General features: G+C 41.6%; 1 protein-coding gene across 1 annotated transcript; it reads right to left on the bottom strand.

Moving 5' to 3' along the window:
* Positions 1-1715: 1715 nt before the first annotated feature.
* LOC117246513 (uncharacterized) lies at positions 1716-7220 on the bottom strand. Its single transcript, XM_078164297.1, has 2 exons — positions 7076-7220; positions 1716-3927 (listed from the first exon to the last, which is right to left on the bottom strand). The coding sequence occupies exons 1-2, from the start codon at positions 7166-7168 to the stop codon at positions 2971-2973; spliced, it is 1050 nt and encodes a 349-aa protein (XP_078020423.1). The 5' UTR covers positions 7169-7220; the 3' UTR covers positions 1716-2970.
* Positions 7221-13528: the final 6308 nt, after the last annotated feature.

The following is a 13528-nucleotide window of genomic DNA, read 5'->3' as shown; positions in this document are numbered from 1 at the left end:
AGAGCTGACCAATCTGCCTGGAACTTGACCTTACCTCCAAACTTCCCTTCTAATCCCCTTCTTTCTAAGACTGTCAACCTCACCTCTAAAGCCTCAAGCTGTTTAACACTCAGGCTGCCTGTTCTCGGGAAACAGCACTTATTGACCCACAAATCTAACTGAGCCACGCTCTCCTTTCCACAATTAATCTCCACAAACTTCATGCCTCAGGCTCAATTTTCCCTTTTGAGGTATTGCTCTGTCCAGATCCCATTGTAATCAAACTCTCAGTTTTCTTAGTAGTATTAGAAGTAAGTCAAATTTGTGGAAGCAAAAATCAATCTCAAAACATGTGCAAACTTATCACTTTAAAGGAAATTTTTTTTTCTACCTTTACCCTAAAATGCGCACGACTTACAAAAAGGAAATAAAGAAAAACGCGCTTCACTCACTCTGTTCCACTTTGATAGCAAGTGTCTCTACTTCTTCTCTAACCCAGACAGCTTCTCACCACCTTTTCTTCTGCCCTGAACAGCTGAAATAATCAGGTGTTGTGTTAGGTTCCTAACCTACACTACTTTAGGTCCCTGACCTAAACTGAGCTCACACTTTTCCTGCACTCAGTTTCCCAGAAACGGTGCCTGGCACATCTGCCAATCTATCACAATAGGTGGAAAAGTCTTTTCCTGCGCAGTCCTCAAAACTCACCAGGAAAGACAGCAAGGTGTTGACAGCCACCAAGTTCGTTGGACCCCAACGGTGAAGGGAATCCTGGTTTTCCAGACGTCAGGCCCTCCTCTCAACCTTCCTTTGTGGGGGAGTTTGAGGTGTAAGAGCCTCAGCTCTTGCTGTGCGCACAGTCTTCACACCGTCAGTCCAGAATTCCAGAATCCGCTCACAGATGAGGTTCCTTCGTGGTCGCCAATTTTGTGGTGGCAAAACTACTATTTAATGAACAGTTTAAAGAAAAAGTCTTCACACGTCGACTGTCTTTCTTGAGTTTTAATAAGCATTCATGAATGGAGACACTCAAACATACAACCGCATGAACAGTCAGTCAGTCAGTCAGTGCCCAGCAAGTCCTCTCGCCCTGCTATCTTTATAGTTCCCATAACACATGCACATCAACAGTCAAAATATGTGGCTCCTTGACATTCCTAAAACACATCTCCTCAGACTAACAAGGACACTTCTTGTCCTCCCTGGCTCATAATCTTGGTGTCTGAGCCTCCCTGGCTCGTGACCTTGGTGTCTCTCACTGCTGTCACAGTAGGGGTTAAATGAGCAACACACATCATTAGGCTAGAAGCTCAGTTTCATCAAAACAAGTAACCTTATACAACATTATAGGTTAAATATCAGAATTTTCCATCACAATAATCACACTCCTGATTTCTGTTGTTTTTTTTCTCTGGAGCTAAGTGTCTTATCAATACAGTCATTTTTTTGTGGTCTTCTCTGCTCCCTTATCTGCCATTTTATGTCCTTTCATACCAACATGCAGCAGTTACTGTTGCTATGGCAGCAGAAAATAATAATGAAAACACTAACAGGGTGTATGCAGGCGTTAGAGTGAAACCAAAGAATGAATCTCAGGACGCTGAGACGCTCCTCAGGATCAGCTCCACAGTTTTATAGCTTCTATAAAACTGTGGAGCTGATCCTGAGGAGCGTCTGAGCTTTAGTAGTGAGACTGTGACAGGAGCAAAGACCAACACCAGGAACTTTAATCCCACTGCAGAGTCTACAAACTATTTTTATTAAAGGCTGAACTCATCTGATGATATGGACATTACAATCCTCCACACACAAACAAACAGGCTTCAACTCAACTTCTGTCTCTGTACCTCCAACAAGAGTCAAAAAGAAGAAGAGCTCCGCCCTGCTGAACCTCCGTCTTTATACAGGTGGAGCTCAGGAAGAAAAACTCAGCTGTCTTCTACATGTGGACAAACACAGGACATATGCAAGACACTGGATAAGACATCAAATATGTTACAAATGATAACATACATCATATTAATCTGGTATTTAAGTTGTTGATGATGCTCAGAGCTCAGAAGACTTTGGTGTCCTGATGTCATCAACAGGAGCAAACAGTCTGAGCTGGAAACCTGAACATTGTGGAGGGGTTTTCATGTCCCTGTCATACTGGGAGCTGTGGTGTCCCAGCCATTGCTCCTGGTCGGGTCTTGAGAGACAAAGTGGTCCAAGGGGAGGGGCCAGACTAACAGTGAGTCAACAGACCATGATGGATCAGACCTGGAGCACCTCACCATGACAACACAAACAGAGCCCCCTTCTGGAGGCAGGCTAGAGAGGGAAGCTGCACACGGGACCAAAAATCAGTCAAGTCACTAAACATTTCATTCAGCATGTTGAGTCAGTTTCTGAGACTGCAGAGCCTGTCTGTGACAGAGGTCTCAGGCTGATGCAAATACTTTGATCACAGTCATGGTAAGAGGCATCACTATCAGTTTTCAAATGCTTATTTGGTCAATCAGCCTATATATATCTACATGGACTTGACTCATGGGGCTCGGTGGGGCACAGTCCCAAAGATCAACATGGAGTCACCATCCTGTGGGCTCACCAGTCGCAGAGATACGCTTCAGGGTCGGGTGCATTGTGAGCCGCAACATTGCCCCGGACAGTTGCATGATTGATTTTGAAAAGTTTGTGGTCAGCTCTCACACATGGGAGTCCTACAGGGAGGAATCTGTTGGTCCAACATAGAGTTACAGTTGAAATAAAAAACAGATAAAAATAATCAAAGACAAAAGTAAGACATCAACACATCTATCAGGGCATGGGGAGGAAGCAGTAGGAAGATGTTTGCCTGGCCCTGAAAATGTCCAAAACAATGCAGGGTAAACACATTTGTGGGCTTTAATGTCACTACCAACACTGGTCACATCAGGACGGGTTCTCTCTGGTGTGAACACGTTGGGGGATTTTTAGGTCATACTGTTAGATAAAAGCTTTCTCACACTACTCACAGCTGTACGGGTTCTCTCCTGCATGCCGGCATTGGTGGGTTCTCAAAATACTGCACCGGGCAAATAATCTTCCACATTGGTCACACCAGTACGGTTTCTCTCCTGTGTGAATACGTTGGTGGCATTCTAAAGCCCCTGATTGTGCAAAGGCTTTGCCACATTGATCACAGCTGTACGGTTTCTCTCCTGTGTGAATACGTTGGTGGACTTTTAAGGGCCATGACAGTGAAAAGGCTTTGCCACATTGATCACAGCTGTATGGTTTCTCTCCTGTGTGAATGCGTTGGTGGACTTTTAAACTCCCTAACAGTGAAAAGGCTTTACCACATAGATCACACCTGTATCGTTTCTCACCGGTGTGAATATGTTTATGAGATATTAAGATTCCGATGTGGGAAAACTTTTTCCCACATTGATCACAGCTGTATGGTTTCTCTCCTGTGTGACTGCGTTGATGGGTTTTCAAGTGACCTGACTGTGTGAAAGCTTTGCCACATTGATCACAGCTGTACGGTTTCTCTCCTGTGTGAATTCTTTGGTGAGTTTCAAGGGACGTGCGTTGCGAAAAAGTTTTCCCACATTGGTCACAGCAGTGCGACTTCTCTGCAGTGTGAACACGGTGGTGACTTTTTAAGTTACGTAGAGTGGTGAAAGCTTTGCCACATTGATCACAGCTAAACAGTTTCTCTGCTGTGTCAATGTCTTGTTTTTTTGAGCTCCCTGACTCTGTGAAATCCTTCCCACTTTGGAAAACACTGGACAGTTCCCCTTCAATGTGAATGCGTTGATGGGCTTTGAGGGCACTGCAGCGCAAAAATGTTTTCTCACATTGATTGCAGCTGTATGGTTTCTCTCCAGCTTGAACTCTTTGATGAATTTTTAAAGATCGAGATGTTGTGAAGGATTTGTCACGGTGGTGACGTATAAGTTCCTCTCTTCCTCTCTGTTCCTATAGCAACAAACAGAAAAAGAGTTAATGAGTTGTCACGGTGCAGCCAGCCAACTAAAACCATAAATAACATTGAAAGCATGTCTGCCAAACATAACCCACAATGTCTGACTAATGCATTACCACCAACAAATGTTATGATAAATAACTTACAGAATAGTTTTTATTTAGGTTTTGACTTTTTGATAGGAATTGATACCAATACTACTTATCAATGTGACTCTCACTGATACTTCTCTCCATAATTTAGTGGTTTAGTGGTTTTGGATTGGACCTGAGATTCTTGACTTGTGCTCATGTCTCCCCCATGACTTTACAGGCTAACCGCCACACCAAAGTCTTTTCTCATTTTCTTTAAATATTTATCAGTTACTTTTCATAACCCACATAAACCATTTGTCATAAATCAGACCAGACTGCTTTCATTGACTTAACAATGGCAGCATCTACAAACCCAACACAGTGGGTGTCGCTACATGTACCTTTAAATTTGCTTTGCAAGCCGCCAATAAACATAGAGAAGAACAACAACTGCAGCACGCTGTCTAGAGGGTAAAACACGTCGCAGTGTGGATGTCTTTCACAGTTTCAGAGGAAGACAACAGGATTACACCGAGGGTCTGATGTCTGACCACCCGACAACCCCCAGATCAACAAACAGCCTGGAACCGGTGAACAGGTTATATATCCCGCTTTATAGACACAGCGCTGAAGGACCATCTCCAGAGTGTTAGCACGAGCTAATTAGCAGCAGCGGCTAACATCCAACACCGAGCTTTTAAAAGGCTCGCCTCTGTAGTTAAATGTATTAATAACCGCTCGCCATGTGGTGCTACAGTTAGACATTATTTGTATTGTAACCTCTCTGACTGCGTGTGTGTGTCTGAGCTGAGTGTTAATGTGTGAGATGAATCAACAGTAGCTGTAGGCTGGTGTATGATGGGATGTTGAGACGGCGTCTGGGCGTGACAATATATAAACATGTGATCCAGCAGATGTAAGGCGGAGCTGCTGATGTTGATGTTCATCAGCTGTCAGTGTTTGTCTGTTAGTAGAGACTCCACTCTGCAGTGTAGTTTATACAGAGAATTACACAGTAACACTGGGCTTCTTCATCATCATCACCATCATCATCATCATCATCATCCTCTGTCTTAACATTAATGTTACATTTAATACTGATTAAAATGTGTCAAATGAAGTCAGTTTGATTTGGTTCGGTCAGAGCTGTGGAATATTAAATCAGTCTTTCTGACCCTCAGGTGAACATTAACTACAAGTTATACACTTCTTTTAAAATACAAAAATGTGAATTTATCAGTTATCAGTATCGGTTAAGAAAAATCCCTATTGGTGCATCCCTAGTTTTTTCAGTATCTCAGATAAGCAAACGTACACGCTATGATAACTGTCAACTTCCATATCACAGTATACCTTGAAACTGGTACATCGCTGCAACCTTACAGCACACATGGCCAAACTGCCGCCTGCGTCACCATATGACACATCTGTTTTTCTATACATAACGACATTTCCACCATAAACTGGTGCACAACACTTCAAAATGCAGTAAAATAAACGTTTGGTGCTCAGACACACACACATCCCTGCCAGTGTTAAAATTAAATCGTGCTAATCACCCTGTACTGTCATCTCCATATTGTAACAGTGTGGTTTAAATTTCCACTCTCGGCTACTTTCAACAGCTCAGGCTTGTTGGAGATGAGTCAGGCCTGCGCAGATTCGATCACCAGTGATTGCAGCACAATGCATGCTGGTTAGATTTGTGTCCAACTTCATCCTGACTTGCTCGTCCATCATACAAAAGGGATTTTCGAAGGGAGATCCAAGATGGCGGCGTAAACAGTATCACTTTGCAGACTCCGGTAAACACTGTCAGACTATGTCCTGAAAAACTGTTAACTTCCACAAAAAACCTCCCAATGTGTAGATATTTACACCAAAATTCACCAAGTCTTGTTGAGATAAATGCCTTAATTGCTCATCCAAATGTGAAGGAGAAGGCTAATAATAACTGGGCTGCTAGCTGAGTGGGTACCGGACTTCCAGACCACGACTACAACCTGTTAGCTGTCAAGGAGGCATGTGATGATGAAGACATCGACACAACGGAGTAAGATTTACATATATAGTGTTATATGTTGTTGACTTGATGGATGAACATGGCCATTTTATTCAATGTGATTCCTTTGTAGAAAAGTTTCATTTAAAATGCTCCGTCAGAGAGTTCAGTCCAATTTGTAAAGCCATTCCGCTTCCTTTGAAACACATGACACAAAGCACTCTTACATATTCACATGTGGTTATTAAGTTGCCTGAAATAAAGATTGGTGAAGTGTATGTTGGTGAGAAGAAATGTAATAACAAAGTCATTGCTAATGTTTTCAAATGCAAATTGTTTTCTGATTTTCAAAAGTAAGAATAATCCATAACGGGAACATTTTAATTAATAAATGTTTCCATTATCTTAAATGGCCAATTTCACCAAAAGTAAAAGACGTTCACTTTAGAATTGTAAACAATGTTTATCCAGCCGCTGAAACTTTACCACAAAGATTTCACTTTCAAGTAAATCCTTATGTGTATTTTGTTCAAGAGAACCCGAAACTATTGAGCATTTATTTTTATCATGGGTAAATATCATATACACCATTGCAAATGGAAAAACTGTAAAGCCTCCATATTTTGCTTTAAAAATGAACTGAAGAATTATTTATCGTCCATTAAGATATGATCTAAAAATAATCAGTCCCTTAAAGACCTGTATGAAGTCATGTTTAAGTCTCTTACATTTTCATTTCATCCTTGCTGCTGTTCATTTTCTTTAAATCTCCAACGAGCCTATTGTTTCTTCTGCGAGCTCTCGCGAGAACACGCGACGCACTGCGCGGGAAAATACCCTGCAACACAGACCGTCTCAAGTGTTTCTTTACTCTGAGTGAGTTAAAGATGAAAACAGGAAACACGGAGACATAAAAACCTTTTTGCTTTGTTACATTTCCTTTCTCCAGATGTGATGTGGAACCAGAGAATGAGCGGATGATCCACGGAGCCTCGAGACTCTTCCTCGTGTCTTTAGTGTGGCTGCTGTCAAGCCCTTTTTATCCATGACGTCATCAACACTCACCTCAACATCGCTGCTATCAGAGGACGAGCCTGCTGCTTGTCTTCTCCGGACCTTGTTGCTCCGGTGCTCCGGGTTCTGCTTGTCCTCCTCCATTCCGCTCCTCTACTGCTCCTCCTGCTCCTCCTGCTCCTCCTCTCTCATGGACTCTGATGTCCTGGGCTGAGTCGTTAGAAGCCTTCCTGTTATAAGCCCCGCCCCTCTTAGTTACTGTTGCTAAGCAAGAAGATTTCCCGCCAGGAAGTAATGAGTTCTTTTCAAGTTGCTTGAATAGAAAAGTTGAATGGGGGATCTATAGAACTTTAGGGACTGTTCTTTATTTATCAGAGGAAGGGGTGACTGGGTGCAACTTTTTTTTTTACCCTCCCTGAAGCTCCAAATATTTTTCCTCGAGCCTCCCTGAGTTACTGGGGGAAAATCCACCAACCTCCCTCCACCATATAATAGATTTTTATAACATAGCTTTTGATGTCTGAAAGTTAAAAGTTGAAGACAGAAACCTGGAGTTGAAAAAAAAGCCTCAGTTTAATTAACAGTTCGTACAAACAGTTTATTCAATATCACTATTTCAAGCTCACATTTATTTATTTAAATGTTTTTACAGAAGCATTTGTCACACGTGATGCGTCCAATTACAGTCGGAAATTTGAAAATCTAACAATGATTTCTGTTTTTACAGTTTCTGGCTGATAAATGGTGTCATTCTGGTGAATACTGTGTTTTTGATTTTGTTTTGCTTTCAGAAAACTTTGTTTTCTTTACTACACTATCACATTTTTTGGCACCCTGTACCATGTCATTTTGGGCATACTACACTGTGACTTTTATTTTGACATACTATACTATGACTTTTGTTTTTAGCGTGCTGTACTTAAACATTTTTGTTGATTTTTTGCCATATACTTTGACTTTTTTCTTACATATTATTTTATGATTTTCATACTACACTATGACATTTTTTATGTACTATACTCTCAAGGCAATTGAATCAAACGCAACTGGACATAGTTTTGTCTTAGAAGACGTTTCACCTCTTTTCCAAGAGGCTTCATCAGTTCATGCTTGTCTGACTAGGCTGGAACTAAAAAACAAGTCTTCACAAGACCAATGATGTCACTGGTTCGTTAGTGCTCCAATGGTGTGTCAAAGACGGTCGTTGAAACTCCTGCTGCAACGGTGGTCGTTGGACTCGTTAGAGTCACATGAGGCCATTTGTGAACGACCATTGTTTTTAGAGGTTAAGCTGTTAAGTCTCCTGGGCAAGGATGAAAGGACAGCATTATAGGTGGGGGATAGGTGGTGTCGCAGACCTCCTCCTCTGTTGAGAGATGGTTTTTCCAATTTCACATAGATGGCTTCTTTTACACCTCTTTCAAACCATCTGTCTTCCCTGTCCAAAATGTGCACGTTGCTGTCTTCAAAGGAGTGTGCTTTCTCCTTGAGGTGTAAATAGACAACTGAGTCTCGCCATGACAAGTTAGCCCTTCTATGTTGGGCCATGCGTTTGTTTAGTGGTTGTTTTGTTTCACCAATGTACAAGTCTGGGCATTCCTCACTGCATTGGACAGCGTACACCAGGTTGCTCTTCTGGGTGTGTGGTGTACGGTCTTTTGGATGTACCAGTCTTTGTCTGAGTGTGTTACTGGGTTTGAAATACACAGGGATGTGGTGTTTGTTGAAGATCCTCCTGAGTTTTTCAGATACCCCAGACAAAAAAAAACCCAGGTTAAATACCTGTTTTGTTTCCACACTAGTTCCAGCCTAGTCAGACAAGCATGAACTGATGAAGCCTCTTGGATAAGAGGTGAAACGTCTTCTAAGACAAAACTAAGTCCAGTTGCGTTTGATTCAATTGCCTTGAGATAACTATGACCTGGATAAATGAGAATATCCACAGGTATTTACTACACTATGTCATTTTTTTCTTAGCATGATGCACTTTGACATTTTTCTGGCACACTATACAATGACATTTTTCCCGCCATACTACACTGTGTGTTCTCACACACACATTCTTATACTAACTGATTAACATGCTCATATACTCCACATTTAATAATGACCTCATGTACTCAGTAACTCACCTATAATCCTGTCTATTAGGGATATACCATAATATTGGCACATCATCAGTATTGACCGATATCTTTAAAATGAACTATCAGAATCAGCCAACATGCTTTTTCTTATTCCGCACAATGAATGAATATTACATTCAAGTATTGTATTTAGTGTCTGCATCTGCTGGTGGGCCATCATGATAAGAGTATACATGCTTAATATTATGTTTATTCCACTACAGAAGAGACCTGATGATCCCCTAAAATAAGTGGGAAAAAAGTGGATATATCGATATTGGTATTGGTATTTTTTTTTTTTGACTTTGCTTCTTTTTATCATGTCCACACATAATCATCTCTTCCACATTATATTTGTTGAAGTTGTCAGATAACCAGATAAAACCTTAACCTCTGTTTCTGTCTGAGCCAACGAGACAAACTTTCATGTGTTTGTTGCCGTGTCAGCCACGGTCCAGAGAGACGACAATGATCTGTCACCCACCCCCAAAAAAGCCTCTCAGAATGTGGAGAGTTCACACAAGTCACCTAAACTGATGTGACAAAAACACATCTGATGAAAAAAGCGAGGTGTTTGCACTCCTGAATTCAGCACCAAAAAGTGTCAGTGAAACTGTGGAGCTGATCCTGAGGAGCGTCTGAGCTTTAGTAGTGAGACTGTGACAGGAGCAAAGACCAACACCAGGAACTTTGATCCCACTGCAGAGTTTACAAACTATTTTTATTAAAGGCTGAACTCATCTGATGATATGGACATTACAATCCCCCACACACAAACAAACAGGCTTCAACTCAACTTCTGTCTCTGTACCTCCAACAAGAGTCAAAAAAAAGAAGAGCTCCGCCCTGCTGAGCCTCCGTCTTTATACAGGTGGAGCTCAGGAAGAAAAACTCAGCTGTCTTCTACATGTGGACAAACACAGGACACATGCAAGACACTGGATAAGACATCAAATATGTTACACTTGATAACATACATCATATTAATCTGCTATTTAAGTTGTTGATGATGCTCAGAGCTCAGAAGACTTTGGTGTCCTGATGTCATCAACAGGAGCAAACAGTCTGAGCTGGAAACCTGAACATTGTGGAGGGGTTTTCATGTCCCTGTCATACTGGGAGCTGTGGTGTCCCAGCCGTTGCTCCTGGTCGGGTCTTGATAGGCAAAGTGGTCCAAGGGGAGGGGCCAGACTAAACGTTTCATTCAGCATGTTGAGTCAGCGTCTGAGACTGCAGAGCCTGTCTGTGACAGAGGTCTCAGGCTGATGCAAATACTTTGATCACAGCCATGGTAAGAGGCATCACTATCAGTTTTCAAATGCTTATTTGGTCAATCAGCCTATATATATCTACATGGACTTGACTCATGGGGCTCGGTGGGGCACAGTCCCAAAGATCAACATGGAGTCACCATCCTGTGGGCTCACCAGTCGCAGAGGGACGGCGACCACCGACACCATGGCCTCCCTCCCACTGACAGTTAGCAGAGTTCCCCACTCCTCCAGGGTGGCAGAACAACATCCTGCATCCCACGAAGTGACCTCGGCTCCGCGCCGGGTGGCTCATCGTCCCACTGCAGGGTCTGATCAGCGACCTTCATCCCGGCAACTGACTTCCTGTCGCAAGATCCTGAAGGAAGCCTTCCTTGCCCTGCACCAACGGGGAGTCCTTCGGGGTCTCCTGTTGCTTCTCCACCACCGTGCTCACCGGCTCAGATGCACCATCCCCAGCCGACGGCGTCAGCACACAGCACAGAGGCTGAATGTGCACTCTCCAGCTCTGAGAACCCACTACTGTCAGGTCCTCGTCCCGTCTTTTCTCCAACTACATTAATTGTCGGTGATTCCATAATCAGAAACGTCCGTTTCTTTAACGCTGCCACTCATTGCTTTTTATTTATTTATTTGTTTATTTATTGAGAGGACAGTGCACATTAATGAACATTGCTGTAAATGTGCCAGTGTTAGCCAAAGGCTAATTTTCAACTGCAGTCCTCTGGCATGATGTTAAAAAGACCTCAGGCCAGACCTGGCTTTCCTGGAGCCACAGTCCCTATCACTTTGGATAAACTCCCAGGGCTGCTCCGCTCACTCCCTCTACTCCCTCTACACGGCAAGTGATTGTCCTCGTGGGGACAAATGATGCAGCTCGGAAGCAGTCTGAACTGACCAAGAAGGATTTTAACGACCTTCTTAACCTTTTAAGCACTGTTTTTACATGTCAACACGCAATTACAATTATTGTCACCTATAAGCCTCCAAATGCCAATACAAGCTCCTATTTATCGAAGACTGAAAACCCAGAACAAATCCTGTCTCCTCTATGACCCAGTGGAGTCAGTACATAAAAAATTCACTACTGCATACAAGATACAATCTCAACAGAGTAAATTACCATGGGTAAATTCTGAAATTCTGCAATTACTCAAACAGAAGGCACATTCTCTTCAAAGGTATAGATCATCAAAAACGCTGGTGAATAAAACACATTTTATTGAGATCAGAAATAAATGTTCGACTGAACTGCGTAACGCTAAGATTGCTTATTTTCAAAAGCAAATTACTCAAGCTGCATCTAACCCTAAAACATCATGGCAAACACTTAAAGTCATTACTGGGGAAAATGAAAAAAAAGAATGTCAATATTCAGATTTCTCTACATGAAACTCTTATCACTGAATCTGAAAAGATTGCAAGTGCTTTCAATAATTATTTTGTCCCATCTGTTAGAGAATTAGCATCAAAATTTGATACCCCCTTTTGTCCCCCATCAGTTTTTTTTCATCACTTTTCCTTCTATGAGATTACACAAACAGAGCTGTCTGAGACATTTAATTCTTTGAAAAATTCTCATGCCCGTGATATTTATGGTTTGAATATGCATTTTTTAAAGATTCAGGCTGATAGTTTCATGCCCCTTTTACATCATCTGATGAATCTCTGTATCAGGCTTTCTGTTTTTTTTGCAAAGCCTTTGATATGGTGAATCATCAGATTTTATTGCACAAACTTAGTTCATTTCAAGTTTCTTCTTCTGTGGTAATGATGCTCTCATCATACTTATCAAACAGGTCTCAGGTGGTCAGAATCGGTCATATAACATCTTCCCCTTTAATATGTGATATGGGTGTTCCACAGGGTAGCATCTTGGGTCCCTTACTCTTTCTATTGTACATCAACAATCTTCCCGATGTGTGCAGATACTCCAATTGTCTGCTATATGCCGATGACACTGTCATTTTTCTCTCTGACACAGAGCCTAATATTGTAAACTTTAAACTCTGCTCTGATCTTGGTATCCTACATGACTGGTTGAATGGTAACCACTTAACTATCAATGTCAAGAAAACGGAATGTATGTACTTCCACTCGCCCAAGAGATCAATATTCATCTCAGACCCAATCCACTTTGCTAATCAAAACCTATCCATTACAGAAACCTATAAATATCTTGGAGTATCTCTTGATTCACATCTCACTTACCGTAATCATGTTCATTATTTAACAAAGAAACTCAACCAGAAATATGTATATACCAAGATCAGACCATATCTTACCAACGTTATCTCTAACACGTATCTACATGCAGTCATTCTCTCAACAATATCCTACTGTCTCCCAATCTGGTCCCTCACCACAAAATAAATTACTGAACCAATAGCCAGACTGTACAATAGAGTTTATAAGATCCACGGTAAATTTCTCCTCTGGACTCACCATTGTACTGCACTTTCAAATTTGAATGCCTTGACCTTTCAGAACTACACAAATAATCAGGCTATTAAATTTTATCATTGGATACAAAACAATAACATGTCTCCAGCACTTGCTGATCTAGTTCCAAGACACAACACAGGACAGGAATGCATCACTAGATCAGTCTCCCAAGCACATATCCCAGCACCAGCCTATAAAAATAGCTATGGTCAGAAATCATTTTTTCACACATATACCAAACAATTGAATGAGATCCCATTTCATATTAGAACAATAACCTCTGTTGTACATTTTAAACAGGCATACAAACACTGCCTGATGGAAGGATACACCCACAACCACTGATTTAACCCATAATTTGTGCGTACTTCATTCAAGTCCATGCCTCTCTATATGTTCATGTTACTGTTTGCTTTTATGTTTTTGTTAGATGTCACTGTTTTTGTGATATGTTTCTGTCTTTATGTGTTGCAGAACCAGAACCTACTGTAAACCAGTTTTAACTGAGTCAGGCCTGATTAATTGTGACTGATCTATATTATGTTATTTTTACAGGAAAGGATTAAAAGTAATAATGAATGAATGAATGAATGAATGAAATGAGTGAATGAAAGATACGCTTCAGGGTCGGGTGCATTGTGAGCCACAACATTGCCCCGGAC

The sequence above is a fragment of the Epinephelus lanceolatus genome, chromosome 22, assembly GCF_041903045.1.
Source record: "Epinephelus lanceolatus isolate andai-2023 chromosome 22, ASM4190304v1, whole genome shotgun sequence".
In the NCBI taxonomy this organism is placed as follows: Eukaryota; Metazoa; Chordata; class Actinopteri; order Perciformes; family Serranidae; genus Epinephelus; species Epinephelus lanceolatus.
This window is presented reverse-complemented; position numbering and strand designations above follow the sequence as displayed.

Excerpts from the sequence above, each read along its gene's own strand:
- LOC117246513 (XM_078164297.1), bottom strand. The coding sequence starts at position 7,168 with ATGGAGGAGGACAAGCAGAACCCGGAGCACCGGAGCAACAAGGTCCGG. Across the intron at positions 3,928-7,075 it reads CTGATAGCAGCGATGTTGAG|GAACAGAGAGGAAGAGAGGA; the intron begins GTGAGTGTTGAT and ends TTGTTGCTATAG.